Below are 27,884 nucleotides of genomic sequence, written 5' to 3'. Positions count from 1 at the left end.
CCACTGGAGGGACTGCTGAGCAGCAGAGCCCTGCAGCCTGACTTTCCCCACACCTTTCCTACAGGTCTGGGGGCAAGGGGAAGAGGAATGAGGATGGGGAATCCATGTGAGCGGAGCAGAGACAGAGTTGGTCATTCGTGATCTTCTAAGAAATCAGGTTATCATATCCATTCTGTAAAGGAATGAGGATCCAGTTACCATGAAAACTGTAGAGTGTTGCTGCCTTATCAGGGGGGCATATGACCCTGGGGCTTGAGTAGGAATTCAGGGTCCTGAGCAGTGGCCTACAACAGTGGAACAGTACTCAGTCCTGTGTCTTCCATTCCTGACCTTATAACCAGATCGGGCTTAGCTTCCCAGTGCCCATAAAACTTCCATGGCCACAAATAGCTTCCTAGCTACCACGTTGGCTGGAACTTTGAGTTCTGCAAAATGTTTTCTTTGAATGGTTTATCTTTTTATAGATACAGCCTAGAGGTTAGGGTAGTACCATTTTGTATTACCTGTGCCTAGCAAAGTCACCGCAAGTAGTAGGGGTTCAATTGAGGTTTGTTTTTTGCCACCTATTTTGGCAATTGTATTTTTTGTAGATCCTGTGGGGCTGTATCTCTGGATGGTGGTGTTTTTGTTCCAGAAAGGACAGGTTAACTAGGGTCCAGGTATTCTGGACCAGAGAAACTGTCATACAGAAAGCTATTTGTAGATGGGAGATGACAAATGATAAGGCCCCTACATGGACTGGGAAGCTGAGTTAGACGTACCTAACGCAGGGCATTCCTAGCTCCCGAATTTGGACTTATGCTAAAAAATTCTTGTGACATACCACATTTTCCTCTCAGTGGTGTCTCAGTACGGCCCCACACTCCCTGGCTCTTGTCAAATAAAAGTCTGGTAACATCCCACCACATCCTCCTGGTACAGCTGGTGACTGACGGTGCCGAGGAAGGAGCGGGGGTGGTGTCTGTGAATTGTTTCTTCTAAAAATCTCTAGGAATGCAACTTGGGCCAGTGATCCACCATCTCACAGTCACAACCCTGAAGACACGTGGACTGAGAATTTTTATGGTATATAAGCAGAGCAAACAGCAGTCAACTTTTTCTGGTTTCTCCCGTATGGAATTCCAAGGGGTAATTGAGTGAATCTCCTTGCTACATTGAGATGGATAGGTAGACAGACAGATAGCGAGAGAGCTTGTTCATTCTGCTCCTTCTATGGATCTGTACAGAAGCAGAACCCTTCCTGGCCCTCAAGCTCCAGGGGAAACCAGAAACCCGAACACATCAGTGAGCCCAGGTAGGCCAGACAAGGGGTAGCTCTTCCAAAAGGGTCCCTGCTGTCCTGGTTTTCACTCAGAAGTCCCTCCCAACCCAGGATCATCTCTATCACAGTGAGAGGGCTTGCAGTCAGCTGGAATCGTACCATTATCTGGCCATTGTCTATATGAATTTGAGACTTTCCACTTAACAGTTATAGATGGGTCAGCGAGATCCAGATAGGCCAATTCTGAGTGACATAATACCTCCAGGGTGTTTTTCCTGCTGCTGCTGATGAGAGAATCTGCAGCTGAATTTTCCCCTGTATTGATCCCCAGGGTCAGGTGAGCATCATTTATCCCTGCTCGGATACCCCAGGGACATACAGGAAATAGCATAGCTCTGTGAGTAACTGGAAGCATCTGGGCAGCCTGTCAGGGTGAGCCCACTGATGTGGTAAGAGGGGCCACAGACAGGCCCCACGACTGGGGGAGAGTGCTTTCCTTTCCACATGAGGCTCCAACTGTCCAGCCCCAACAGCCTTGACCATGCTGCTCGGTGTTGCCCTCCAATGTCTACTTCTGGACTAGAGCACTTACTCTACACCAGAGCAACCATGTTTCCTATTCATCCTCCCTTTTCCCTCCTCTAGCTTATCCAGAGCATTTAATCTCACCTCTAAAGTCTGTTTTGTTTGCCAAGAATAGAATCTGCTATTTCAAATACAGTCCTTTTTTTTTTTCGGTAACGCAATTGTCATTTTGACCATGCAAAGTCTATGCTGTTCTGAATGCCTAAGACTCTCCCATGCAGCAGTGATCATGAAGAGACAGCTTCTCACTCTGAGAACAGTGGGGGATTCTGAAAATCAGGATGGGTTTTCATTTGATTCTGAGTCTAGACACTCAGGCTGTATGACCTTTCACCTTATGGTCTAATGCCAAAATATGGGAAGATGTGAAGAAACTGAAAACACACAATAGACCAGGAGGTCAGGAAATGCACATATTTCCTATTGGCACCTTCCAACTTGGCATCTTGGTCACTGGGAAGACCTGGAGGATCCTCGCCTTCTCACATACTCACTCCCTAGGACGAGGCTCCACTAGGACTTTGCTGACATCTCCTTGGACAGAGTTCAGGGCAAAAAAAAAAAAAAAAAAAAAAGGTGGGGGGGGGGGAGTAGCCAAAGGCATTTGCATTTGGTCAAGTCTCTTGAAGAATGCAAGGTGTATCCTAGGTCACTCCCTGTCCTGCTGTTGATCAGGTTTTATTGGGGGGGCAGAAAAAAAAAGGGAGGCCTCTTTACTGGTGGAATAAAGTCACGGATGGACTTTTAACCCATTCTTTTTGTCTGGAGCCACTGCCTTCTTTCCATCTACCCTGAATGATCTTTTGTGCTGCTTTCATTTGCACCTACGTGGCAGAGACTATGGAAATTGATAAAGCTAGTTTACAATGGCCTTAGGTGTCTGCTGCATCCAATCAATCATTAAGAGGAAGAGTAAATGCACAAAGGAGGTGGGAATGAGGTAGGGCAGGTGTTGAGACAACTTCTGAGAATATTCTCGGTGGTTTGGCAGAAACACAATCTAAACAATAGAACTAGAGACTTTTTCCCCCACACTCTGGCGGTCAGGCTCGTGGCGACATCCTATCAGGTGGCAAGGAGAGGATGAGTAATGGAAGATGGAGAGGGCTTTTGCTTCTGGAACACTAGGCATGTCCAGACCTGGGTGGACACAGAACTGGTCAGATCTGCAGAGAGAGTCCCCAGAAGACAGTGAGAACTGATCAGTCATACCTGTCGATAAGACTTTAGGATAGTTGCTGAATCTCTTAGATCTGTCCTTGAATGAAAGACTTTATGCTGCTCTTTTTCATGTGAATGTGAAGTAGTTGCAGAATAATCACCCTTTTTTGACAAACAAATGGGTCTCACTGTTCCATTCTCCATGAGGCTCCCAGAAGCATATCTCTCCTGAAGGGGAGTGTGAATGTCCTTCTCTTGATATTTCCCAAGAGCACCTTTTCCATTCCCGCATATATTCCTCCAACACTTTCGAAGTAGTGGTTTCCACTCATTTTTCTTCAAGGGAAGAAATCTTTCCTTACATCTTCCTTGGTCGCCACATAATCAGTCCCTTAGGAATGGAACCCTAGCAGGTATCCCAAGATGCATGTCTTGAGGAAGGGAGGAGATGAGGCCACTCCTGTGGTGTGGGATGAGGGTTATCTTGGGATCTGGGTGATATGTCTACTTGCAGATGCCAAGCAAAGGCAGGCTTCTGTGAACTGTGTTGTTTCTCAGGGATCAACACCAACTACACCATTTAGAGGCCCTTCTCCTATCAGAAAACCCGTAAGCCGTAAGTCAATACTCTGGGCCCGCCCAATGTCAGTCCTTTTCCAGGGCCCTCTGGCTGGGGAGATTCCCATATCTGGAATTATTTCCTTCCTTTTGCAGACTCCCAATTTTCCGCTTTAGGGATTGCATGGTCCTAAAGCAACCTGAATAAAGTTCCCTCCTTTGGGCTTGGAATAAAGGTAGAATGAGATGGGCTGGATGTCAAGGGGAGGAAGAATAGTTCAGGACTCCAGATCATATGACTACCTCAGACTCCAGCTCTGTCTCAGAGAGGTCTCAGAAGCTGTGGCCTCTGACATTTGGTATACCTTTTCATACTATGGTCTCCCCAGCTGTGAAATAGTCAGATAAAACACTTACCTCCATGAAGGGCAGAGGGACCTATGAACCACTCTGCAAGTGAATAACCTGCCAAGCACTCAAGGATGGTTGGGGAATGCAGCAGAAAATTGTCAAAGCGTCATTGCAACATGGGCCCCGGCCCCCACCCCAGACCCTTCCCCCATTCAATCCAGGCTCGAGGGTGAGGGGTGGGAGAGCAAGAAGGCAGGGAAGGGGTACAGACATGCATGGCATCACATTCCTTTCTTTTTCTTCTCCTCCCCACCCACCAAGGAGTTTCCACATTTACAGGGTCCATGTATGTGTGGGGGCTGTGGGGGAGAGTGCAAGGGACAGTGGTGATCGGATCACTGGAGCACAAGGTGGAAGGAAGTAATTCAGTAGGGTAATGAGAAGTTGAGGCTGCAGCGCTGTCCAGAAGGTGAGAAAGGAGGATTGGGGAATCAGCTTAGGCTAAGAAGGCAGAGATGACACCGAAACAGGGTGAGAGCGAGAATACAGGAGGGAAAAGAATAAAAAAGTCCATTGGTCAAAAAGAGGAAAAAGGAAAAGGGAAGAAAATGGGGGGAGAAAAAACAGAGTTGCTTTTTGTTGCCGTTGCTTTTCAGTTTAAATTTTTCTCTTTCTTTTTGTTGTTGTTTTATTTTGTTTTGTTTTTTAAAGAATCTCACACCTGATATTCCACGTTCCATCCATTTCGGTTCACCAAGGACAATGAAGAAATTCTCTTGCCTTTCGTATTCCTCCTCATCTACTATTTTAACCCTTATGGTTTTCCTGTAGGGACAACAAGAGAGAGAGTGTGTCGACTGGGTCGGTAGATTGGTTGGTCACTTGGAGCACAGCCTTTAAAATCATTCCCCATCACTCCTGGCGCATGCAGCCCGGTCCCGCCATGGTGGCATTTGACAGGACTATGGTGGATTGTATTTTTCTCATATAAAAAAACGGTCTCAGCTTTTCCTGTCTCCTTGGTCGTAGTTTCCTTATGGGTGTGAAGGAAAGGGAGCCAGGAGGCCAGGAGAAGTGGGCAAAGGAAGGGTTCCAGGAGGACAGGAGGGAAGGGGGAAGGACAAGGGGGGGGCTGGTGGGGAGCAGTCAGTTTAGATCCTGCTGATGGTTAGTAGGAAGTGAGTTGGGCAGCACATTCCACTGGGTGTCACATGGTAACTGGCATTTCTTCGGGAAGCAGGTAAACTACCGGCCCATTAGGAATGATCCAGGGCCCTTCTCCAACAGGAAATATGCCAATAGTACCTAGCTAGGGGCTCATTTCCCTTCCTGTGTCTACACTCACTTCTTATGTGAGCCTCATAAAGAAAACTTTAAAAGTAAAGTATTTATCAGGAAGGGAAACGAGAGAGAGAGAGAAAGGAAGGCAGAATTCTAATATCTTTGTCATTCTTGATCTCAGGGCTTTGGCGTTGGAAACTAAAATAAGTATGTATTAACCACAGTATGACACAGGACTCCTTTAATGTTTACAGCGGATGTACGCCTAGGAATATGTAAAGAAAATTATATGTCATCAAATTCTAAATCACCTCTGTACTTCTATCATATAGGACTGATATGTCCCAAAGCTGGCTTCCTTAAATGCTGATTATCTGGGGACTGGGGGAAATGGTGAAGGAGGTCTTTGTTCATTTCTGGGCATCTCAACAAAGCACAGTGTTTTAAAAACAAATCATCCAGGGAAGCAAAGTTTCCTTGAAAATCACTCCCCTCCAGAGACTGGCATCTGAGGCTGGCTCAGGCCAATTGTCACTGGAGAAGTTGCTGTGGGGGCCTGGATCATCCCCCTCTTAGTCCTTCATGGAACCATGGTGGGGTTGGCAGGTCCCGGTAGTGAGCCATGATTTTTGTTTTCTGCTAGCTTTGTCTTTGGCCTGGGACCTAAATGCTCTCTAAAGGGCAAAGCGGTGCTAACAAACAATAACCTAAAGTGTCTAATCAGAGCCTCTGATGTTCCTCTTCTATTCTGAAGACACGCTCAGCTTTGCTATCTGCAAAGTGGCAGACTGACCTGAGGTGGTTTGGTGGACACAAGATTTGCTGTGCATTTGTGTTTTGTGTGTGTTTCACAAGTACACTTTTGGTTACCCTTTCTTGGCACCATTTTTGGACACCTTTACATACTTTGCTCAGGAGAAAAAAGACAAGGCTAAATGACTGTCAAGAAGAATTTTCTAGGAACTTCTCTCTAGGTCCTAGATATGGAAACCTGGGGCTACCCAGGAGCTGTGAGCCTGGTAGTCTTTCTCTTGCAGGGACTCTGCTGTGGGTTAGGAATGGGTGCCCTGTGACCAAGGGCCTGGCTGGAGGGACCCGATTGATGGCCCTGCCAGGGAAGGAACATTGCCCCCGAATACTGGCGGCTCCCCTCGACACAGTGGTCTGTCCAGAAGAGAATGTTCTGACTTGCCTATCGGAAGTCTGGGGTGTGTGGGTCATTTAAGTTGAAGGCAAAGGCTCCGTCTGCTCTGAGAAATCCTGTGATCTCGTGGGAAAGCCTCCACTCAACTCAGAAGCCCTTCTCCCGCCATTCTAATCCTCTGCCACCACACCTAGATGTTCTTTGCAGGGAAACCAGAGTCCAGCAGGTAGGTCTGTGACCTAGACCTCAAACTCAAACCTGTATTTTCAGCTCAATCAAAGTCAGAAGAGAAACACACCTTGATAACAGGAATATGGCAGAAAAGAGGGCTCCTAAGGCCTGCTCTGGGGAATGGGATGAACCATAAATAGAACCCAAATCCAAATACATTGATTGCCAATGTCTGGGGACTCTAAGCTTAGCCCTGAGAATACCTGCCCCATGGGAGTCTATGCGGAGCACAGGCCAGTTTCCCAGGGCTGCCTCCTACCTGGCACTGTGCTGTGTGATCTTTTTCTTTCCTGTGTATGAAGCCATCCAGGAGAAGCAGAGAACCCATATACGATACTCTGCGCTCTGGCTGACTCTCTCTCTCTCTCTCTCTCTCTCTCCCCTACCCTGTGTTTTTCCCATATCCATTTCTCCATCCCACAGAAATTAGCATTGACTCTTGAACATCCCTCTTACGGGTACCATGTGACAGGCTGGCAGGTGTTAGGGCAGAGCTGGGATCAGAGAGAGGAGAGGGAGAGGTGGAAAGAAAGGAAACGAGAGAACAAGAAAGAAAACAAGGGGACGTGGACTAGAGCGGCAGAAGAATGGGGAAGAGAAGACAAACAGAACCAGAAGAAGAGAGGAGAGAAGAATGTTAACGTTAGCGGGTAGGACAGGGCACTACACCTTTCTGAAAACTCATATCCACCGTGCGGGGGCCCACCATCTCAATGAAGTAATTCTTGTTTTTCTCATACGCCTCATCATCAATTACCTTGATGTGAATTGCTTTGCTGTGGATGGAAAAATAAGTATCATAAGCAAGGAGCAGATTGGGGTGGGGGGCAAGCCAGCCAGGAGAAGGAACAGGAAGAGAAGGAAACAGTGAAAAGATCCAGAAAGGTCAAAGTGTGCCCCCACGGGGGGCACCAAGGGGAGGGGCTGCCCCAGGCCCCCATCCAGTCTTCCTGGTCTCCTCTTAGGCTTCATGTGGCTTCGTGGCATGGTCAGACTTGAAAGCTGGAAAGTCAATGGTTCTGGGTTCTAATCTTGGGTATGCCATGTGCCCTCAGACAAATAATGTAACTGATACACAGACAGGTTAAATAATGCTTACACCATCCCAGGGCGGTTGTGAGAGCAATGAAATAATATACATATGATGGCTCAGTCATTTAGGTCCTCTGTGATGTTTGCTTCCTTATCCTTCTTGCTTTGGGGACAGGGAAAAATTTTTTTTTAATTTTTTTGACTTTCGAAATCAGCGGGTGTTGGTCTGAAAGGCTTATGTTATACAAAGGACATGGATGGAGGGGCCTGTTGGCCTGTGGGAATCTTGCCTGGACATAGAAGGACTTTTCCCTTTCTCTGTGGCAGCGACTACCACGGGGAAGCCAGGAGGGCCACGCGGCTCAAGTCACACATTCCGGTAACTCGCGAAGGGCTTCAGAAGCTACAAGCTACCTCCAAATAAGCCCTGCAGCCACAGGGGTGCACGGAGGGGATCACGTGAATTCTAGGGCACTCTGAGTCCCAGTTACCTTACATATCCTACAATGACCTTGGGACTAGCGCAATTATACTATTTTTATGTGAAAAGGTGCTTTGTTAAACAATGAAAAATATAAACCAATTTTAGTAGTACTGATTTCCATTTTTCTTTCCTTCCTTCCTTCAGTCCTTCCTTTTCTTTCTTCTTCTTCTTCTTTTTCTTTTCAAGAAATTGCAGGCAGCAGGTAAGAAATTAAGGTAATAAGTGGATCTGCCTCTGCACTGTGTTGTGAGTAGGTGGCTTCTTAACCTTTTGCACCTCCCTTGCTAGAAGTAATCTCTAAATAATCTCTAACTTGGTGACTTCTTCCCTTTGGATTTCTACTAAATGACTCTTCACCATATCAAGAAGGGTTCTTTGTCATCGTTTCTAAATTTATCCCAGCTGCTCCAGGCCAGCTAATGCTCACAAAGCTCCCTTGACCCGGGCCTGCAGGACAGAGCCCGCAGTGGAGCCGTTAGCCTTTCTGTGGGAGCTTTCCGAAGCCTCACATCTCTGTGTTGGGTTCTTGTAGTATTCTTTATTAGGCACCAGCAGACCCCCATCTCTTCCCCTGGCAGGTTTCTGGCCCAATTCAAGGCACAAAGCCCCTCCCCCCCCAACCACACCCTGACAGCCCGACACTGACACTCCCGGCGCCCTTGCCAAGGTCTAGGGGAGAGGTTCCTTGTCTCATGAAAAGGTTTAGGATGCCCTAAATGGTTTCCTCTTGAAAATAGGTCTCCATAGGGTCCCCAAACACTGCTCCTCAAACTTTGATGTGCATATGTCTCTCCCTGGGGTCTTGCTAAAATGCAGATTCTGATTCAGTGGGTCTGGGGTGTGCCTGAGATCCTGCATTTCTAACAAGCAGCCAGGATGTACCCATGCTGTTGGTCTAGCGCTCAAGACTCCTTGGACAAGTCTCTCTGATTCTATTAAAAACTTAGGGAAAATCAGGGGCGCCTGGGTGGCTCAGTCGTTAAGCGCCTGCCTTCGGCTCAGGTCATGATCCCAGGGTCCTGGGATCGAGCCCCGCATCAGGCTCCCTGCTCAGTGGGAAGCCTGCTTCTCCCTCTGCCCCTCCCCCTGCTTGTGTTCCCTCTCTCACTGTCTCTCTCTGTCAAATAAATAAATAAAAATTTTTTAAAAAAATGACTTAGGGAAAATCAGACAGCTGTTTGAATGCCAGTTCAAGTAAGGGAGAAGGAGCCTGGAATCAAAGGCTAGCATTTCAGCCAAAGGCTGGAGTTAGTAGGTCCACTCTGACCCTGCATTTTGAGGGGGACATTGGAGTGCACCCAGAGTAGGGTGACTGGTATGGTGAAGGGTCTACAAACCATGTCTCAAATTAATTTGCTAATATTTATATAGTGCTTACCTTGTACCAGGCTCTGTGCTATTCAGGCACTTTAGGTATATTAAGTAATTTCATCCTTCCAACAAACCAGTGAGTTGGGAACAGGTGAGGCAAGGTGCTGTTCTCTCTGCGTGTATTATCTCCCTGAATGGTCACCATAACCAGTGAGGTAGATACTAGTTTTGTCCCAATTTGTAGATGAAGAACTGGAAGCCCAGAAAAGTTAAGAGACTTGGCCAAGGTCATAGCTAAATAAGTGGCAGAGTTGGGAGGTGAACTCAGTGTAGCTCCAAAGACTGTGCTTCTAAGTGAGATCTGATATGTGGATCCACAGGACAGTTGTCATTTGCAGAAGATGACACCACTCCATGGTCCAGGCGCCGTCACAAATGCTGCTTCCAAAGCACTGAGGCCTTTGGGAGGGAGGCAGACTTCTACTCGACCACAAACCATGACAACAGTAAGAGGAACTGGCTTACAAGGGAGTGGCTGCCCAGTTCCTGGTGGTATTAAAAAGTAGGCTGCTGAGCATGCATGAAAACGGCCATGGAAAGGGTTCCTGCATGCTGCATAAAGTCAAGTAGATGACTGTAAAGGTCTACACCCAGTGGTATACTGGTAAACCAGCTCTCCGGGGGAAAAAAAAGGAACTCTGATTTGGGGTCTACGCCTTTCGTAGTGTAAATACTCCCACTGTAGTCAATTTCAAGCTACTAAGTTTTAATGAGCAACTTGTAAAATTCCTAAACGTTTAACAATCTGCTCTCACGAACTAGTAAGAGCCAGTTCCCGCACACCACTGACAGCAGGAGATTTACCAAAATGTTTAAGAGAGGTTAGAATGACAAAAGGTGGTTCTGACTGATTTACAAATGATTTTACCCATGCTAGTGTTTCCTCAAAATGGGTAACTATCTGATAAAGTAAGGTATGAATGTGTTTCTCCAAACAAGCCTTTGGGAAAAAGACTCAAAGATTGGCTTTTAAAAGGAATGTGGGTGGGTGAGAGAGGACTTGGACCCTTAAAAGCAGACAGCTTCCTCGGGCCCAAGAAGAAGGGGAAGCTGGAGATTCGAACCCTGAGAAGGACTCAACACACTGTTTCTGACTTAAAGATGGAAGGTGTCATGTGAGCAGGAATGCGGGCAGTCTCTAGCAGCAGAGGGGTCCCTGAATGACAGACAGCAAGGAATGGGACCTTCAGGTTTTAAGCCACAAGAAATTGGATTCTGCCAAACACCTGAATGACCTTGAAAGCTGACATTTCCTCACAGCTTCCAGATAGGAGCCTGATCCAGCCTTGATTTCAGCCTGGTAAGACCCTGCACAGAGAACTTAGCCACACCAGACCTGAACTTCGGAGCTACAGAACTGTGAGATAGTAAATGGATATTGTGTTAAGCCTCTAAGTTTATGACAACTTGTTACACAGCAATAGACAACTAATATGCGAGGCTTGTTTATTTTACAAATTTAGGAACTGAGCCAACTGATCTTTTGAAACTGTCTTGCCATATCTATTTTGTAATCAGAATACTTTGTCCTGATGGCAGGGCCACCGCTAGGCTACATAGCACCTTTGTGCAAAGTTGAGAAAAGATACAGCCCTGGAGATGCACAGCTTGGCAAGGACAGGGTGCCTTTCTCCAGTTTGCACAGCAATGCATCAGGATGCTGGGCTTGGCGTGGAGAGAACTGGCTGGACTTTTAGCTTTCCACTCAAGGGTCTTTATGCAGTGCACAACATGCCCAACTGTAAACAGCAGCCCTGCTTGGGAGACTCCTGTGTGATTTACTCACTATTCCACACACATACCAGAACCAACAGGAATATGGGACAGGCTGAGGCAGAGAGATGGATTTCACTGAAGAACTCTCTACAACTTGGGTGGGGTGAGTGGTCAGGTGGGTAGGAGGATGAACAGGCAGGGAGGCACAAATTGGGAGGGAGGGGTGTTTGGGTGTGCTTGAAGGAGCATGCACGTGATCTTTGCTGCTTTGGCATCTATTCTGGACCCTTCTGATAAGTTCTCTGCTGTTTGCAGCTTCTTCAGTTATGAATAGCTGCACCCACAAAGATATGGCTTCCCCTAAGCAAAATGTAGGAACATTTTGTCTCCACTGTCAGTTAAGACCTGACTGCGGGGTCTGTCCACGGGCACAAACCCACACATGTTTGAGGACTTGGTGGTCATTCTGTCCACTCTGGAGTGTCTGGCTCATAACTGGGCACTGTAGCTCATGACTGACTCATTTGCTCTCCCAAATATCCACTTTCCCAATACCTGAAGAGCTTCTTACCTGTGGCTGAAGGGAAAAGTGCAGCTCACATGACTGTATGATTACAGATCTAGGCTTCAGGATAGGGTCAGAGGCAAAGTGGTACCAAAAACCCCAAAAGGGCCACTCACTCTGTTTCCCAAAGGTCAGGACAAAGTGAGGGGATTTTTATTTCTTAGAAAAGCAGTCTTCTAAAATAGGCACCTTTCTTTTTGAAGGCTGTCATGATTTGCAGGGCAGCTCTACAAAGTAGAAAATATTTTAAATTACAAATTTTTATTCTCTCCATTCTTTCCTAGGATAAAGACTGAACCCTTCATCCCAGGAATTGGAAGCTCTTTGTAATGTCCATCCATCCATCCATCCATCCATCCACCCATCCATCCATCTCTTCAACTTTATCTTTTCACACTTGCCCACACAAACTCTACACTTCAATTCTCCTCATTATGCTCAAAACATGCCATACTTCTGCTCACCCTGGAGACCTTCCTTCTTCCCTCTCTCTCCCTTCCTCTCCGCATCCATCACTCCATCAACCCATCCATTCATCCATCCATCCATTCCTTCATAGTGATAATACTGCATAATGAAACTGCATTAAACTGCATAATAAAATACTTCATTCAGCAAGGATTTATTAAGCACTTAATGCATGGCAGACATGATTCTCAAGCAAGAATTTCTGACTTCAAAGAGTCTTCTCTGTAGTGGGGAGGCAGATAATTCATCAGGTAATTACAGTAAAGTGTGGGAAGTGTGATGATAGGGGGAGAACGGAGCTGAGGAGGCACACGGTCTAGAATAAGATCAGGGAAGCCTCACCAGAGGAAGGGATATTTCAGCAGAGGCATGAATGATGAGTCAAGTTGGTTTGGCCACAAGGAGGAGAAAGAGTCTTCCAGAGAGAGGGGATGCCCTGTGCAAAGGCTTGGTGATGAAAAAAAATACATGGTGGCTTCAAGGTGATGAAATGAGTTCAGTTTGGCTAGAGCACCAAGAGAGGGGGAAGGGGAAATAGATGAGTCTGGAGAGAAGGCAGGGTCAAGGACATAAAGGGCCCTATAAGCCATGCTAAGGGGTTTGGGATAGTCTGCCCTCTCTACCTGTCCAGCTCCCCCTTACTCCATTCAAATAGAACCTAGGTACCACCTAGGTCTGGAGGATGTTCCTGCATATCCAGCCCATGCTGGGTTCCTGACCTTCTGACTGCTGCACTAAGCTAATCAGGTACTGCCGGATGCAGTACATACTGCCTTCATACATCATTATCTTGCCTCCTGAACTAGGCTATATTTCAAGGGCTCAGAATATGTCTTGCCTACATCTCCTTCTTTGGTTCCTCTTCAGTGCTTACTGGATACATGGCCCCTGATTCATCCATCCACCCATCCTTCACCTGTTAGAGTAGGCACTTACATAGACAGGAGCAGGAGGGGAGAAAGGAGGGTAACGAAGGGGGACCCCCACCCCCGCCACTGCCCCGTCTCCGCCCAGAGACTGCCCCAGCTCCTTTAGACCAGCCCTTTTTGCAGTTTAGCACCTCCTGAGAAGCAGCAGATAGGGGCTACAGAGACTACCCCAGCTTTGGAGCATGCGCACCTTATCTGCTAGTAACCCTGAGGCTCTTATAATATCATTATAATACCGTTTGCATTGTGGTTTGCCCCCCCCCCCCACCAACCCTATGGGTTGTGCTTAGGCAGCTCATGGGCAGATGACTTACATAAACTTGCACAAAAGGTTAGAGGGGAAGAAACCGAGGGGCATTCCTGGGCAGAGGGATGATAACAGGATGGCAGGGAGGAGACAAAACCAAACCCCCAGAAAATAACAATGAGAAGCTCAGCACGCTGCCTCCCTCCCTCCATCCTCTGTCACCCACTCCTCTCCTCTCTGTACTGTACCGTCCCCTTTTGCTAAATAAAAAACCTTTCCTACTTTAACTCTATCGAGTCTCTCGACTAAATTCTTTCCTTGGAGAAGACAAGGACCAAGAAATTCCGCAACTCACCACCCCGGTAGCCCACCCACTCGTTCTCTATCAGAAGTTTGTTCCTGCTGCTCAGGAAGCTTATAGTTTTGTGATGTGAGCATGTACAGAAAAACCTCCCTTTTGCTGGTTCCCTCTGCTTGTGTGGAATTTCCATACAGTAGTAACAGTAAGCTCTAGGAAATTTATTATCTCGATACAAAGAATCAACATATATGCCTCAGGCAGCTCAAATCAGTCTTGGTTTGAACATACCACCAACCTCAAGGAGGCTCCCAAGCTTGACTATTTCTCTCAGCCACCATGCCAAGATAGCGGTATGTGTTTGTACGTGCGTGCTCACACACATGGAAAATTAATGTGCTCACGCATCGTCTAATTACAACTTCTCTGCCAGGACAAGAGTGCTCTCATCTCTTTAAGCTGTGATACAGATCCCTCTCCCTCTTTGCTGCCCTACGGTGGGGAGGGCTTCATACTCCTGATCATGTGTATGGGTGTGAGTGGGGGTATGATGGGGCGGAGTGAGGGTTGGGAAGCTTCACTCTAGGTTAGCAGGAGAATCTGGCCGTGAAAGTCATCTCCTTAAGGGCCTTGCCCAGTTATTCTCAAAGGGCAATTCAGTTTCCAGTCCCTAGAGCAGTGGAGCTGGGCAGGTTTAGGCTCTACATGTGACTCAGTTATTTCTAGCCCTATATGGGCCTCACGTTTGCCCTGCCTCTCTGTAACTGAGTGGGGTCTGGGAAAGGGAGGGTGATTCACAGCTCCAATTCTCTCCCACTTGTTTCTAAGCCAAGAGGGGAAGTAAAACAAACCAACCAACCAACCTACCAATGGTCTGGGGACCTATGGCTGCTGTACCCTGGAGTTGATAAATCCCCTTCCTGGAAAAGCAATGAGAATAATCTATAAAATCACTTTATTTAACAGTGTGCTCCCAGCACTGAAGAGACCAAGTGGCTGGTTATCTGATTCACGGCTTTGGACATGTTGGGTCTCTCTGTCTTGTTTTCCCTCTCTGGTGGGCATCTCATTTTTTTTTTCTCTTTAGATTTTATTTATTTACTATAGAGAGAGCACGCGTCTGCTCCTCCCCCCCCCCCAAGTTGGGGGGAGGAGCAGAGGGAGAAGGAGAGAGTCTCAAGCCGACTCTGCGCTGAGCACAGAGCCTGACACGGGGCTCGATCCCACGATCCTGAGACCATGACCTAAGCCAAGTCAAGAGTCGGACGCTCAACCGACTGAGCCACCCAGGTGCCCCTGGGTATCTCATTTTTTTAAAAAAATGTGATCTAAGCAGAAAGAAGAAAAAACTATATTGTATGGACATGAAACTTCAGGTACAAGGAAAACCTTCTAATAATTAGGAAGAGAGAGGGACTGGCTCCTAGGGACCCGTGTCAAACATTGTCAAAGCTCCGTACTTCCACCTTAATTTCCTGTCCACGAGAACACTTATAAAGCCCATACCGCTTGCAGATAATTTCTAGAGATCCCAGTGAATAGCAAGTTCAAGGAAGATTCCTGTCCCTGGGCTGCATGGAGAAAATCCTTCAATTAGAGACTAAGATTAGTTTATTCTACAGACGTTTTCTTGACTGAATCAATCAGGGACTAAACCACGGCAGAGCTGCAGCCTGGCACAACTGCCGTGGGTTCTGTTCACACACAAGTCAACAGGCATGCCGCCCCCCCGGCATTGGGTGATGGACCGCGGCTCTGGATGCGAAAACAGCATGTGGGTCACCGTCAGCCATTGTCACCATTTCAGCGTATTGTGTTGTGGGTCCCAAAGGAGTTGTCAACAATTTCTACCTGTAAGACTTCTGAATGGACTGTTTTCCAGTTCTTGCCTTCTTCTACCAGCCAAATGGCAAATTCTTGTTTTGTACCACCTAAGAGATAAAACAGGGCCCAGGCTGTCAGGGGTTGGAGCAGAGCACCTGAGTCCTAGCCCCATCTCAGCTGCAGGAGTGCTGAGCACCCTGTCCCTTCTAATGGGACAACCTAGCCTACTGCTCGTTTCACAGGACCTGGTGACCTTGTCAGGAACATAGTAAGCAAACTTCTTGGAGAATAGAGTCTAGAGGTAGAAGCTGAGGTTTTCACAAGGGTGAGGGGAATAAAAATCCTATTTGCTTTGTGTTTAAAGCTGTTGATGGTCAATGGAAGAAGCTGATATAGAATAGAGAGTAATGGATCCAGGGCCAGGACCAGGGCAAGTGATGCACGGGTGCAAAATTTAAGGGTACACCAAACAACTCAGTAATTCAGATAAGCAATATTTTAATGCAATATTTTTAAAAGTCAGAATTAATACAATAATCTAGGATGAATGAACAAAATATCACAATTTTAAATAAAGACAGGGCCCAACCTTGACTCACCTCTCCCTAACCCTAATCCACTCTGGTGGTCATCTGGTGCCTTCCCGTGTGACAGAGAGAATGTCAGGAAGCAAAAGACTGGAGTCTGAGCTCTGTGGCTTAACTTACTGCCTTCCTCTTGGCCATCCACTCTCTCTTGAGCTTATATAAGGAGGGCAAGAGGCCTTATCTCTCTCTTGGGATTTTTGTGGGTAATGATATGAGCAGAAAAACACAACCTCGCTTTTGGACACTGCAGGTCTCATTCAATTCAGTAAGTGTGTGTGTGTGTGTTTGAGAGAGAGAGATCGAGCGAGCTGTCAGTAGGGCTCCTACTTCACTCTCCAGAGCTAACAACTTTAGCCTTCCAGGAAGCCAGCCAACTTCCTCAGCCTCACAGAGTCCATCCCTTCCTCACGGCTCTCCCTCACCTGTCCTTCTGCAGCGGAGGAAGCACCTGCCCTGTGGGACAGTCCGGATCTCCGCAATGCTCCTTATTTTTAGACAATAGGGAGGGACTGGGGGAGGGTGGGGAATGTCTTCCCCGAGAACATTGCCTTTGAACTGTGCTCTGGACAGAGGCGGCCAGCTCTCTGTGGCCCTCGTTTCTGCCTCCCTGACCTTGTCAGTTCCGGTCCACCTCTCCTTTCTGCCATACCGCCCTACTCAGACCATTGTCACATGTGGCTGGGACCCTTACAATAGCCACCCAACCCATCTTTCCCTGCTTCCGTGCCTCTTGCAGGCCATTTTCCTCTCTACAGCCAAAACAAACTTTTAAAAAATTTTTAAAGAAAATCATAACATGCCACTGAGTAAGTTCCCCTTGTACTTAAGAGTAAAATTAAAATTGCATAATCTAGCCCAGGAGTTCTGAAACATTAGCTCACTCAAAATCGTCCGGAGGGCTCTATCCCCAGAGTTTCTGATTCGGGAGGTCTGGGTGGGGCCCAGGAATTTGCATTTAAAAATAGGTTCCCAGGCCACTAACTGCTGGGCTTCGGGCTCCAAAACCACACTGAGAACCTGACCCTGCCTACAAAAACTCAGCTTGGCTTCCCCACCCCTTACCTTCTACCACGCTTCCTCCAGATGGAGGAAGGCAGTGGATACTCTGTCCTAGCTGTATCTGCCTTCTGTTTTCTCAAATCCATCAACCTCATTCCTGTCTTGGGTCCTTTCTAATAGCTCTTTCCTCTGTCTGGAGCTTTCCTACTCTAGATATTCTTAAGACCAGGCCCTTTAAAAATGTCTCAGCTTACCTGTTAACTTCCTTGTCCACTCAATGTGATTGGACTCCAGCTATTGTCCATCAAATCTCCCTGGTTTGTTTTAACTTGTTTACTTGTTTATCTGTGCATTGTCTGTTTCCCCCAACCTAATACAAGCTCCATGAGGGCAGAAACCGTGACTATCTCATTTACCAGCACCTGAACTATCTCTGGCACAGAGATGGTACCCACTATGTTTGTTCAGGGACTGAATGAACAGTAGTCTAAGTGGGGGAGCCAGGATTCTAACCAGGGACTGACTGCAGAGCCTTATACTGGTCTGAGTGCTGGGGCAGAGCTGTGGCTGGTCTCCCTGACTCCATTCTTGCCCATAAAACCCAACTCCCTTTAGAGCCCAGTTACTGGGCTACTCTTTTTTTTTTTTTTTTTTAAGGGAGGGAGGGGCTGAGGGAGAGGGAAAGAGACTCTCAAGCAGGCTGCACGCCCAGCGCACAGCTGACACGGGGTTCATCTCATGACCCTGAGATCATGACCTGATCCAAATCAAGAGTCAAATGCTTAACGGACTGAGCCACCCAGGCGCCCCTGGGCTACTTTTATGAAAAGGTCACTTTAATCCCTTTCCTTTCCCTTCCCAAACAATTCCAAACTTCCTTCCCAGCCTTCAACACATGCCCGAAAGGAGTCACCTTGGCTAGAACTTGGCTCTGCTGTCACTTCAATACTTCACTCATGGCTTCATTGAAGTGTATTCTCCACGGTTGCTTCTGGCGACTGGTGCCATGAACATCATTATTCATTCTGTCATTAGTGGTTCAGAGCATGGGCCCTATGGTCAGAGATATCTGAACTCTGGGTGTAAGAGTTTTAGGACTTGCAGCAAATTACTTCATCTCTACGAGTCTCAGTTTCCTTGTCTGGAATGGATGTAATAATAAAACCTGCCTCATAAGGTTTTTGAGAGGATTGAGACAATGAAGTAAAACTTGGAGCATGGGAACTGTCATGAAATAAGCAGTCCACAATGTGACGTAATTCGGTGATGGTCTACTTGTTTAAGTAATAGCCAGAGCCGCCAGTAGAAGGATTCCTCCTTCCCTAGTCTCCAGCATCAGGTCAGAAGAGGGCGAGATGGCTGGTTGGGAGTTTGGCAAGGGCTGGTGTGGGACCAGGCAGGGCATTTTCTGAGCTCCATGGTTGGCCTAAGGAACAATTACAGACAAGGGTATGCCTGGAGAGGTGTTGCATCTCCTCGACACCGCTCCTCATTTCACAGCACCGCATAGTGACCTTAGCCTGTCTTAGGAAGTCCGTTCGCCAATGGAGATCATCCTTCCGTGGCCCCTGCTGCCCCAGTGTTAGCGCATGACTTTCAGAGGGTCACCCTGCCCACTATCCAACACTGCTCTTTGTTCTCCCCTGGGGTAGGAGTGCAGAAGGGGGGCTGATGAGGCTGCTCATTTGCCTATTTTCATCCCATCCCATCTTTCATGAAAAGACACCCTCCAGGGTCCTGTTTGATCACCATGGAGGTTTGTGTGGAGGAAGCAATGGTACCAGTTTGCGTACTGAAGACTCCTCAACCTTGGAGAAGTTCTCCACGAGAGGTCAAGTAAGTGGAGGCGGCATTCGTATTCACTTCCACCGAGCCTGGTCCTGGCTGTTCTTCTTGACGGACAACGCCCCCATCCCCACCCTTTCCTTTTACCAGAGATGCAAGAATCTGACTTTGTAGTCCCAATCAGTGCCCATTTCTCAAGTTCCTTTTCCACCCTGCCCCCACTTCAGTGACTTCTCCCAACCCCGCTCCCTCCCTCTGTGGGCCTGGCTGGGTGGCCTAACCGGGCTTGGCGGTGGAAGAGAGTCTGTTTCCCTTCCATTACATACCTGCTCTTCCTCCAGCTGCCACCTCTCAACCCCGTCCGGGGCCAGAAGGTTTGTAGTCAATACTCATTTTGAGTGCGACATGCCCACACTTCTGCCCTCGCGGTGGAAAACCTGGGTTCACTGAGAGGCTCGGGCCAGCTGACAGGCGCCAGCCCAGAGCACTTCTGGAACCCTCAGTTAAAAACCTGTTTGTGTATACTGCCCATCCGTGGGTTGCTGCCTTCCCAATGCCATTCAGGGCATGCCACATTCAGGCAGAGTTGTTCACCTGGAACAGAAGGCCGCGACACTCCGGGGTGATAAAAGAAAACACACCGACAGTGACAGTAATGTAATACATTTAAAACTACATCTGCCTGGAGGGCCTTTAATCAAGGATTTTGAAGCACATTCTCCAGACCTTGCCCATTCATCTGTACCACATCCCTGGGCAAGAGCAGACAGGTAGGGAGCAGAGCGCCATAAATAGAGTACTGTATCATTATCTGTGATGCGAACCCTATGTATTTAGACAGCATTTCTCTGAAGAGCTAAAGGGCTCCCCACACACTGTATTATCTAATTCTAACTCATTCATACAGCAGCCCCCAGATTGGCTGCCTTGCAGGGAGTTTGGAAACGCTTTGGATCCATAGAAATTCACTTTGATGCCTTCTGCCTCCCCTCCTGCCCCTGCTTAATTCACAGGCACTTCCCAGTGCAGCTCCCATGAACCCTCAGGAGCCAATACCATAGCTTGACTCATCTTGTCTACACACCACACACTCGATTTCACTCCTGTGATACTAAGAGCTGTAGGAAGAAGACACAATACACTTCCTTGCCGTCAGACTTCATCTGGGTCTAGTTCGTTGAGTTTTTAAAACCTTGTTTGTATGGACTTCATGATTATAATGAAGGTACAAGGCAGGGAATGGGGTCTACAGGGTACGCTGACCACATAGGCCCGTGGTCAAGGCTAAGCTACCAGGACAGCCTCCCTGTTCACCCTGAAAATGCACATCACCTTTAAAACTGAGCAAGTGGGTTTTCTTCACTTGTAAGAGCTTCTGTATTTCCCTTCCACTGATACCATCAGTGGAGGTGATGTTCTTCTGTTATATACTCATTGTCCACGTCGCAGTTGTAAAGAAAATCAATCGAGTGTGTAATTATTTCCTTATTTGTCTTCCCCACTGTCCTGAGCTCCAGGAGGGCTAAGGCTGTACTCGTTTTACTTGTGTCCGTATGTCCGGTGCATAATAAAAATATTTGTGGAATGACTGAATGAGGGAATGAGTGATGGTGTGAGTCACAGTAAGCATTCTGTGGTTTACAGCTTCTAATCATGCCCTTTGTTTTACCGGTTTAAGTTCCATTTTAGGGCATGATAAAGGCCTCCACTCCCACTCCGTGTCATCATGCACCTGGAAAAAGCTGTCTCACCAGCACTCCCTCTGGTTCCCCTCGGCCCTCAAGGAACACCTAGGGGCTGCTTGGGTAGAAGTCATATATCTTCCCTCTCCTCCCGGTTTCCATCACACTAAGTGTAATCTCATCCAATAATTTAGTGGAGCTCTGCCCTCATCTTGGTTATATGACCTTCCCCAAAAGTCCAGTATCCCCAGCAAGCTCTCTCACCTACATCTGTATTTGTGATATGGCGGGAAAAACACATAAACTCTGGGGTCCCAGACACTTGAGTTAAATTCTTAGCTCTAATGCTTACAGCTGTGTGACCTTGGCCAACTTCCTAAGCTCTTTGAGCGTCTGTGTCTTCAGCAGCAACACAGAGATGATAGCATCCACATCAGGTAGTGTGCAGCCTAAATGAGAAGACACAGGCAGCGGGCTCAGTAAATCACTGTTCCCTGCCTTTCTCTTCTATCCTCGACCCCTCCTTTGACTCATCCTCCCTCCTGGCTGCCACTCATCCTTTGGATGCTTCTAGCTGTCACCCCCTAGGTTTTAGGCTCCATGCTGGAAGTGTTGAGACTCAGACTATATTTAGATGCCTTAGCTCTTTTATCTTTTACACCACTGTGTTGCTATGGTGATGGCAGAGAGGGAAGGGGGAGGACAGCCTGAAAGGAAAGATGGAGCTCAGCCATGAAGATGGCTGGATCTGGCTGGGGACTGCTCCCAGCGAGCTGGCTCTCTAAGAACCCTTACCTGTGCATTCCATCATCAGGAGGTGCCCCAAGGAGATAGGAGGAGGCAATGCCCAGTAAAGGTTCTTAAGAAAAGGGGAGATAAAGAAGAATGACCGTTGAAAATTGTTCATTCTGCTGCCCAGGCACAGCCTTAGCTCCTGGAGCCTTCCTCGAATGGTTTCTTTATTAATTAAGTCCAGAGACAGAAAATGGGGCTCGGCATCATAATGTTGGAGTTTGGAGGATGCTCAGACCAGACTCCTTCCCAAGAAGAAAGTCCCCTTTCTTGCTGCTGAATGTGGGGGAAACTCTTGTCCCACTCAGTCTGAGGACTTGGAGGAAGAAACAACAGAATTCAGTGGAACCACATTACAGCCCAGGATTGTCATGGATTCAGTCCGTAGGGGGAACCAAAGTCACGCAAGGGCAGAAAGGAAAAGAAGGCTCCTCTATCCATAAGCAAAACTCCATGTACTCACTGGATTTGAATGTGAACATGGCAGGCTCCAAGCTGATGATAAATACTTGCACTGTAGAATAAACCAGTTTTCCTAAAGCTACTACTCACACATCATTTCACTGGATCCTACAAATGGCCTGGTGAAGTAGGATTATCTTTACATGAGGAGATGACACAGAGAGGTTGGCAACTTGCCCAAGTCGCACAGCTGGTAAATGGCAGAGCAGGGATTTGAACCCAGGCCACCTGCACTCCAAATCCAATCTTCTCTCCATACCAATGGCTTTCAAAAACAATTTTTTAAAGCTGAAGAAAACTTGTGTGAAGAAGGAAGCCTACGGTGAAGTATAACCAAGCACAGCAGGCAAAAGCAGAGGTGCTGTAGTTGAAGTGGAGGACAACCTCTCCTTCCAGCCTCACACGCAGGGAGAGAAAGTTTTAAGCAAGCAACCCTTCTCAAAGTGTAGTCGTCAAAGTACCCATATTACAAACATCTGGGGTAGCTGTAAAAGTGCTGCTTCCCAGGTCCCAATCCCAGATTCTGATTCAGTAGATCCCAGGAGATTCTGATAAACACTAATTTAACTGGAGGTAAACTAGCAAACTCTCGAGTCAAAAAATTGGGAGAAAGGACATAACAGTATGATATCTTTCTCTTTTCCTATTTGATTCCTCAAGCTCATTTAGAGCAGCCTAAGGTCAGGCATCTCAAAGCAATCAGGCTGGACTGTTTTTTGCTTTTCAACTGCCCTCTGGGCCTCAGCCAGTTGCTAAGCCCTGGGCTCTAGCCTACAAATGGTCATCAGGGTCCAGATGAAATCACAGCCATTGTCTGACCTTGGTGAGGTCATCATCATGCCTAACAGAGCAGATATACATGCAAGGAAGCTCTGGGTAGGGGTTGAGAGAGTGGATACCATACTCAAGAGCACAGGAGGAATGTTTATCAGGTGAAAAGTCCCAAAGGAGCATGTGAGAGTTGGACTGAAAATAGACTTACTGGCCAAGCACAAAGTCTGGAAAAATATACAGGGGCATGAAAGCCCACTCATTGATTTCCCATCATTGAAGGGTTGGGAGAACTATACGACAAAGGAAGGAAGTCCTGATGATGGGTTGAAGGGGGCAGTCAAGATTAAACTAAGGTTTTTAGCTCCCCTGTGTGCTGAAGACCTAATGATGCCCCCCATCCCGCCTTCTCTATAAGTTATAGCTTCCTCTGGGCCAGACACTGCTTTACACAAATAACTCATTTAATCCATCCCAGGATCCCAGGTACTATTAGAATTTCTAGTTTGCAGGTAAGGAAACTAAGACTATTAGAAGTTAGGTAATTTTGCCCAAGGTTACTCAGCTAGTAAGTGACAGAACCAGGATTTGATCCCAGTGGTCTGATGCCAAGGCCTGTGAATATTCTTACCCAAAACGAACCCATAAAGTAAGTGTATGAAGTCCAACTAGTTCTCATGATGATGGTTTTTTCAATCTCAAATTATTTCCATTTTTTCCCAATTTTGGGGGGATGATCCCTACTTAGCTGATGTTTTGGGGCAATCCAGTACTGGGAAAGTGAAGGAATATCTCCAAGAAGGTTATTTACCCAGTTTTTTCCCTTTCTGCTTCCTGATCTTTCAGCAGGCTGCATTTTTAAAGTCTTTTTAAAAAATGTATTTAAAAAACCGCCAACAACAAAGGACTACAATACATTTATTATGTAAATCCTGCCTCTAAGGCACAGCCGCTGTCCCATCTGCTCCAGAAACCTTCCCCCGTGACTTCCCCTGTGGGCTACTCCCTCTTCAAACCTGGTCCCATTTCCAGTTTGTAGGAACCACTTGGCACCCAATACCCACAACCTCTGTCTTCTCCCGTCTTTATTGTCCTATGAGCTCTATGGGGGCATGGCCATGCTATACACCTCTCTTTTTCTCCAGCACTTGGCACAGTGAGGTTAATTTGAGCCACTGAGCATTCATGCAGGAACAGGAAGTTGAAACAAGGGAAACCAAAACTGAAGGAGGCCAAGGAATTATGGGTACAAAGGGAGGTAAGAATGGACGGCCTGAATTCACCAGCCTTCTGTGCAATTTGAAGATAGGAGGAAACACCCTTGAATACATTCTTTCTTTTCCCATTTGCATTATTCCCTGGGATCCTAATCTCTTCCACTTGTCATTTGTCCTGGGTCTAAGGGGGGATAAATATGCAGGAAAGGAGATAAGGACAGGGAGGAGACGTGACCCAGCCTTAACTCATTATCCCAGCTCGTGGTCCAAAGAAAGTTGGCTGGTTCTAGTTCTAAAGTGTTCTGAGATTCAGATTCAACATGACTGGTTTCTACTGTGCCATTTTGGAAACTGACCTGGCTCCTCTCCCCAGCATGTCCCTCAGATTCTGGCCACATATGTACAGTTACGCATTTTCCAAGAATCCATCCCGCAGGCATGGAGCCCTCTGATTGAGATATCTTCTCTCCGGATAGCCCTTTACAGTTGACAAAATGCTCTTTCATGCATGACCATTCAACTGCTTCCCCACTATCCTGTGGGGTAGGCAGGGCAATTATCAGGGACCCCACTCTACTTATTGCTGAAAATGGAATTACGGGGTTAGTTTGGGTTCATTTCCTCTCCACCAAAGGAAAACAAAATCCTATTGGAAAGGCAGCTGGCAAATGTCTTAAGTTTTGGAGAAGGAAGAGAAAGAGAGGAGCCAAAATTAATGATAACACCAGACAGCAGACAACTGACCATATTTTGCATTCCTAGCTGCCTAGCACCAACTTCCAATACCTGAAGGAGAGGGAGTGCCAGTAATTCTTTGCATTTGCCGTGGACACTGCTGTTTACAGAGTTATTTCATTTTATCCTCACAACGACCTAGTGAGGTCCATGTAGTTACAATCACTCATATTTGAGGGGTATGGCAATTGAGACCTAGAGGAATGAAGGGATTTACCCAAGGCCACACAGCTGGTAAACAGCACTGCTTGGATTAAGCTCACATCTTCAGATAACAAGGCCAAGGTTTACCCAATCCATACCTGGGCATTCTGAAGGTAACAAAAGCAGTGTACTAAGATGATCCACTTCAATGGACTGGGCATATTACTACAAAGGAGAGAAAAGCAGAGATGTTGCTGTTAAACTGATCTGTGTTTGAGTCACAGCCCTGGCACTTATAACTGGGTAACATTGGGAAAATCACCTTTCAAAGCCTCATTTTTCTCATCTGTAAGAGGATGGCATGAGGATTAAGTGATACATCCTCCTGCAAGTTGCTTAGCACAAATTGCTCAATATCTATCCACTGCTGTTGTGATTGTTGACAGCAATACTGACATTAATTGCTGAATTTGTTTTAATTAAATGATCCTGAATAAGATTGTATCATCTTGGCTGTTTTCCAAGATGGAGGTGGTATCGCACATGCTTAGGCGTCTTCTCTATTTTGCAAACTTCCCTATCCTGTTTCCTACAAGTGGCTGTAAAGTTACTTCTCAAGCAGGCCCTCCATTAAGAGTAGATTCAATGCTTGTTGCCAACCTTTTTGGGCTGGAGGATAGAAATCCTGTGGGTGGGTGGTTATCTTATTTTTTTCACCCTGCTGGCCATTATTCAGCCAAGCTTAACACATTTCTGCCTTTTCATTTTTTCCTCACACTCTGTCTAGTCAAGTTTCTAAAGAAGCAAACTTGTCACTGAAGCCATCAGAGAGAACACTTAGCATTTTCCTCACATGCACACATTTTCAAAGTACTTTTCCATCTCTCTCCAGTGTTCAGTCTCCAGAGGGAATGTGGTGTCCAGGAGTGTGGCATTAAGAGAGTGGAACATGAAATATTTTCTGGAATTGCTAATGCCTAATTGGGACTCAGAAAATATTCACTGAGGAAGACAAGAAATGGAGTTGGGGAGAGACATTAGGGACCTGCCTCAGGCCAGAAAACTGGATTGCAGGGTCTAAAGTGACTTCGGGCTCCAGATTTCTAGAGTTCTGTTTCCCAAATGGCGTTTGAAATGTTTGAAATGGGAGATGAAGAGCAGTGGACATGTCAGTACAAGGATGGAGGAAGAAGATGCCTGGGAGGTGCTCACGTGTTTTATAAGGTGAACGATGGAAGGGAAGACGTGACTAGACAAACTGTGTGGGGTCGGGGGGGGCAGGGAGCGGAGGAGTGAGTGCCCTCATGGAGTCCAGAAACTCAATCCATTTATACATGGCTATTGAGCATCTTACGGGCAAAGTGTGTGATAGGCATTAGGGGCTGAAGGAGTTACAAACACGAGTAAGACATTGTTTTTTCCCTCAAGGAGCATGGCACAAAGCAGATTACAAACTTTGAGAAACAGTGACCTAGAAGGAGGCCTGGCCATATTCACAGTGTACAGACTCCCCTGTCCGTGGAAATTTTGCCCCAGCTCTAGTCTTGGGAAAGAGAGTGGATTGGCACTCCATTCCCCACGCACGAAATGAAGCATACAACACATACACAAAACCACATGGTAATAATAATAACAATAATAAAACACAAAAAGCAGATTATAATTTTCTCTTTCCTTCCTCCTTAGGCTTTTTTTGGTATTGACACTGAAGGTGAAATGTTGACCTGATTTCTCCTGCATAACAATGTTTGTAGTTTGTGTAGGTGACTATTTAGTGTGATGCCCCTGAGACATCTTTAAGCTGCCCAGCTCCCCACCCTCACTGACCCACATTGACCAAATCCCTACAATATGCCCAGTATTGTGTTTGGCACCCAGTCAGGCATCATAATAGAGATGGCAAGCTACTCAGAGATAAATAAAAAAGTTTGCCTACTCTTTGAGAATTCACAGTCCAATGGGGGAAGGCAGAAATGTAAGCAGATATTTACACTGCAAACTCAGTCTGACTTATGAAACTAGGAAGGACTTGGAAGTTCCTATAGGTCCAAAGCCACACATCACTCCATAATAACACCTATTACTTACATATCATTTAATAGGTTCCAGGCATTGTTTCAAGTGTCTTACATGTACTAACTTAACAAATCTCCATAATCCAGCAGGGTAGGGACTATTATTTTATCCATTATCCTCTTTCAGAGATGATAAAACTGAGGCACAGGGTGGTTAAGTCACTTGCCTAAGGTCACACAGCTGATAAATGACAGAGAATTTGGACTGAGATAGCCTAGCTCCCCAGTCCCCATACTATACTGCTTTTCAAATGAGATAATAAGAGTTGCTGTCCAGGGGCGCCTGGGTGGCTCAGTCATTAAGCATCTGCCTTCGGCTCGGGTCATGATCGCAGGGTCCTGGGATCCAGCCCCACATCTGGCTCCCTGCTCAGCGGGAAGCCTGCTTCTCCCTCTCCCACACCCCCTGCTTGTGTTCCCTCTCTCGCTGTGTCTCTCTCTGTCAAATAAATAAATAAAATCTTAAAAAAAAAAAAAGTTGCTTTCCAGTGAGAGAGAAGGGGATAGTGGCCTCTGTCATCCGCTATCACCTTCGGGTCTCTCTGGCTTCTTTTCAACCAACATTTATCAAGTGCTCCTTACGTGCCAGACACCATGCTAAGTGCTTTCAACACATCTCACTTACCCCTCATTACAACTGAACGAGGCAGGGACTAGCACTCTGCCCTCTTATGGACTGAATGTGTGTCCCCCCCGCCCCCCCCCGCCCCGAGATTCTGGAGTTTCAAGAACAGTAAGATAAGATCTTCTAGTTCCCTTGGCTTAAGACTAGCCACACCAAGCCCTCACTCTGGGAATGTGTTTGTATCCATCTTGCTGAGAATGAATCAGAATGCAACACGCAGACCCCCTACTACACGGAGCCAGTGCTCAGTCAGGAGGGCCGGAGCCCCCCGTGGTTCCAAAAGTCCCGAGTGACGGGAGTCTGGGGGCTGTTGCTGTCACCTTCCACAGGCGCCCACTGTCCAATGCACAGGCCTCACCGTCTTCAATGATTATTTAAGAAAACAAAAATTCTCCAAGGATCGCTAGCCATCTAACAAGTTTTTAAAGTCATTACAATTACCCAAAGGGAAAAAGAATTCAGGATCATTCCTATCTCCACATGTCCTGGCCAAAGTCCAAGCTA

The 27,884-nt window shown here is 46.8% G+C and overlaps 1 protein-coding gene across 6 annotated transcripts in view; it reads right to left on the bottom strand.

Moving 5' to 3' along the window:
• Window positions 1-27,884, bottom strand: part of SLC8A3 (solute carrier family 8 member A3) — a 112,082-nt gene that overhangs the window by 9,665 nt on the left and 74,533 nt on the right. For 4 of the 6 annotated variants that reach the window (XM_028100765.1, XM_028100788.1, XM_028100790.1 and 1 more), the window contains exon 2: window positions 4,638-4,741. In XM_028100765.1, coding sequence (XP_027956566.1) covers window positions 4,638-4,741 — 104 coding nt within the window. Of the gene's footprint in view, window positions 1-4,637; window positions 4,742-7,241; window positions 7,349-27,884 lie in introns of all 6 variants that reach the window. The other 2 variants (XM_028100750.1, XM_028100779.1) reach the window with 1 other exon arrangement.

Source organism: Eumetopias jubatus, unplaced genomic scaffold, assembly GCF_037043125.1.
Source record: "Eumetopias jubatus isolate StellerSeaLion01/CBP00866 unplaced genomic scaffold, mEumJub1_p1.0 scaffold_7, whole genome shotgun sequence".
In the NCBI taxonomy this organism is placed as follows: domain Eukaryota; kingdom Metazoa; phylum Chordata; class Mammalia; order Carnivora; family Otariidae; genus Eumetopias; species Eumetopias jubatus.
The sequence above is the reverse complement of the archived record's forward strand: the minus strand, read 5'-3'. Positions and strand labels throughout refer to the sequence as shown.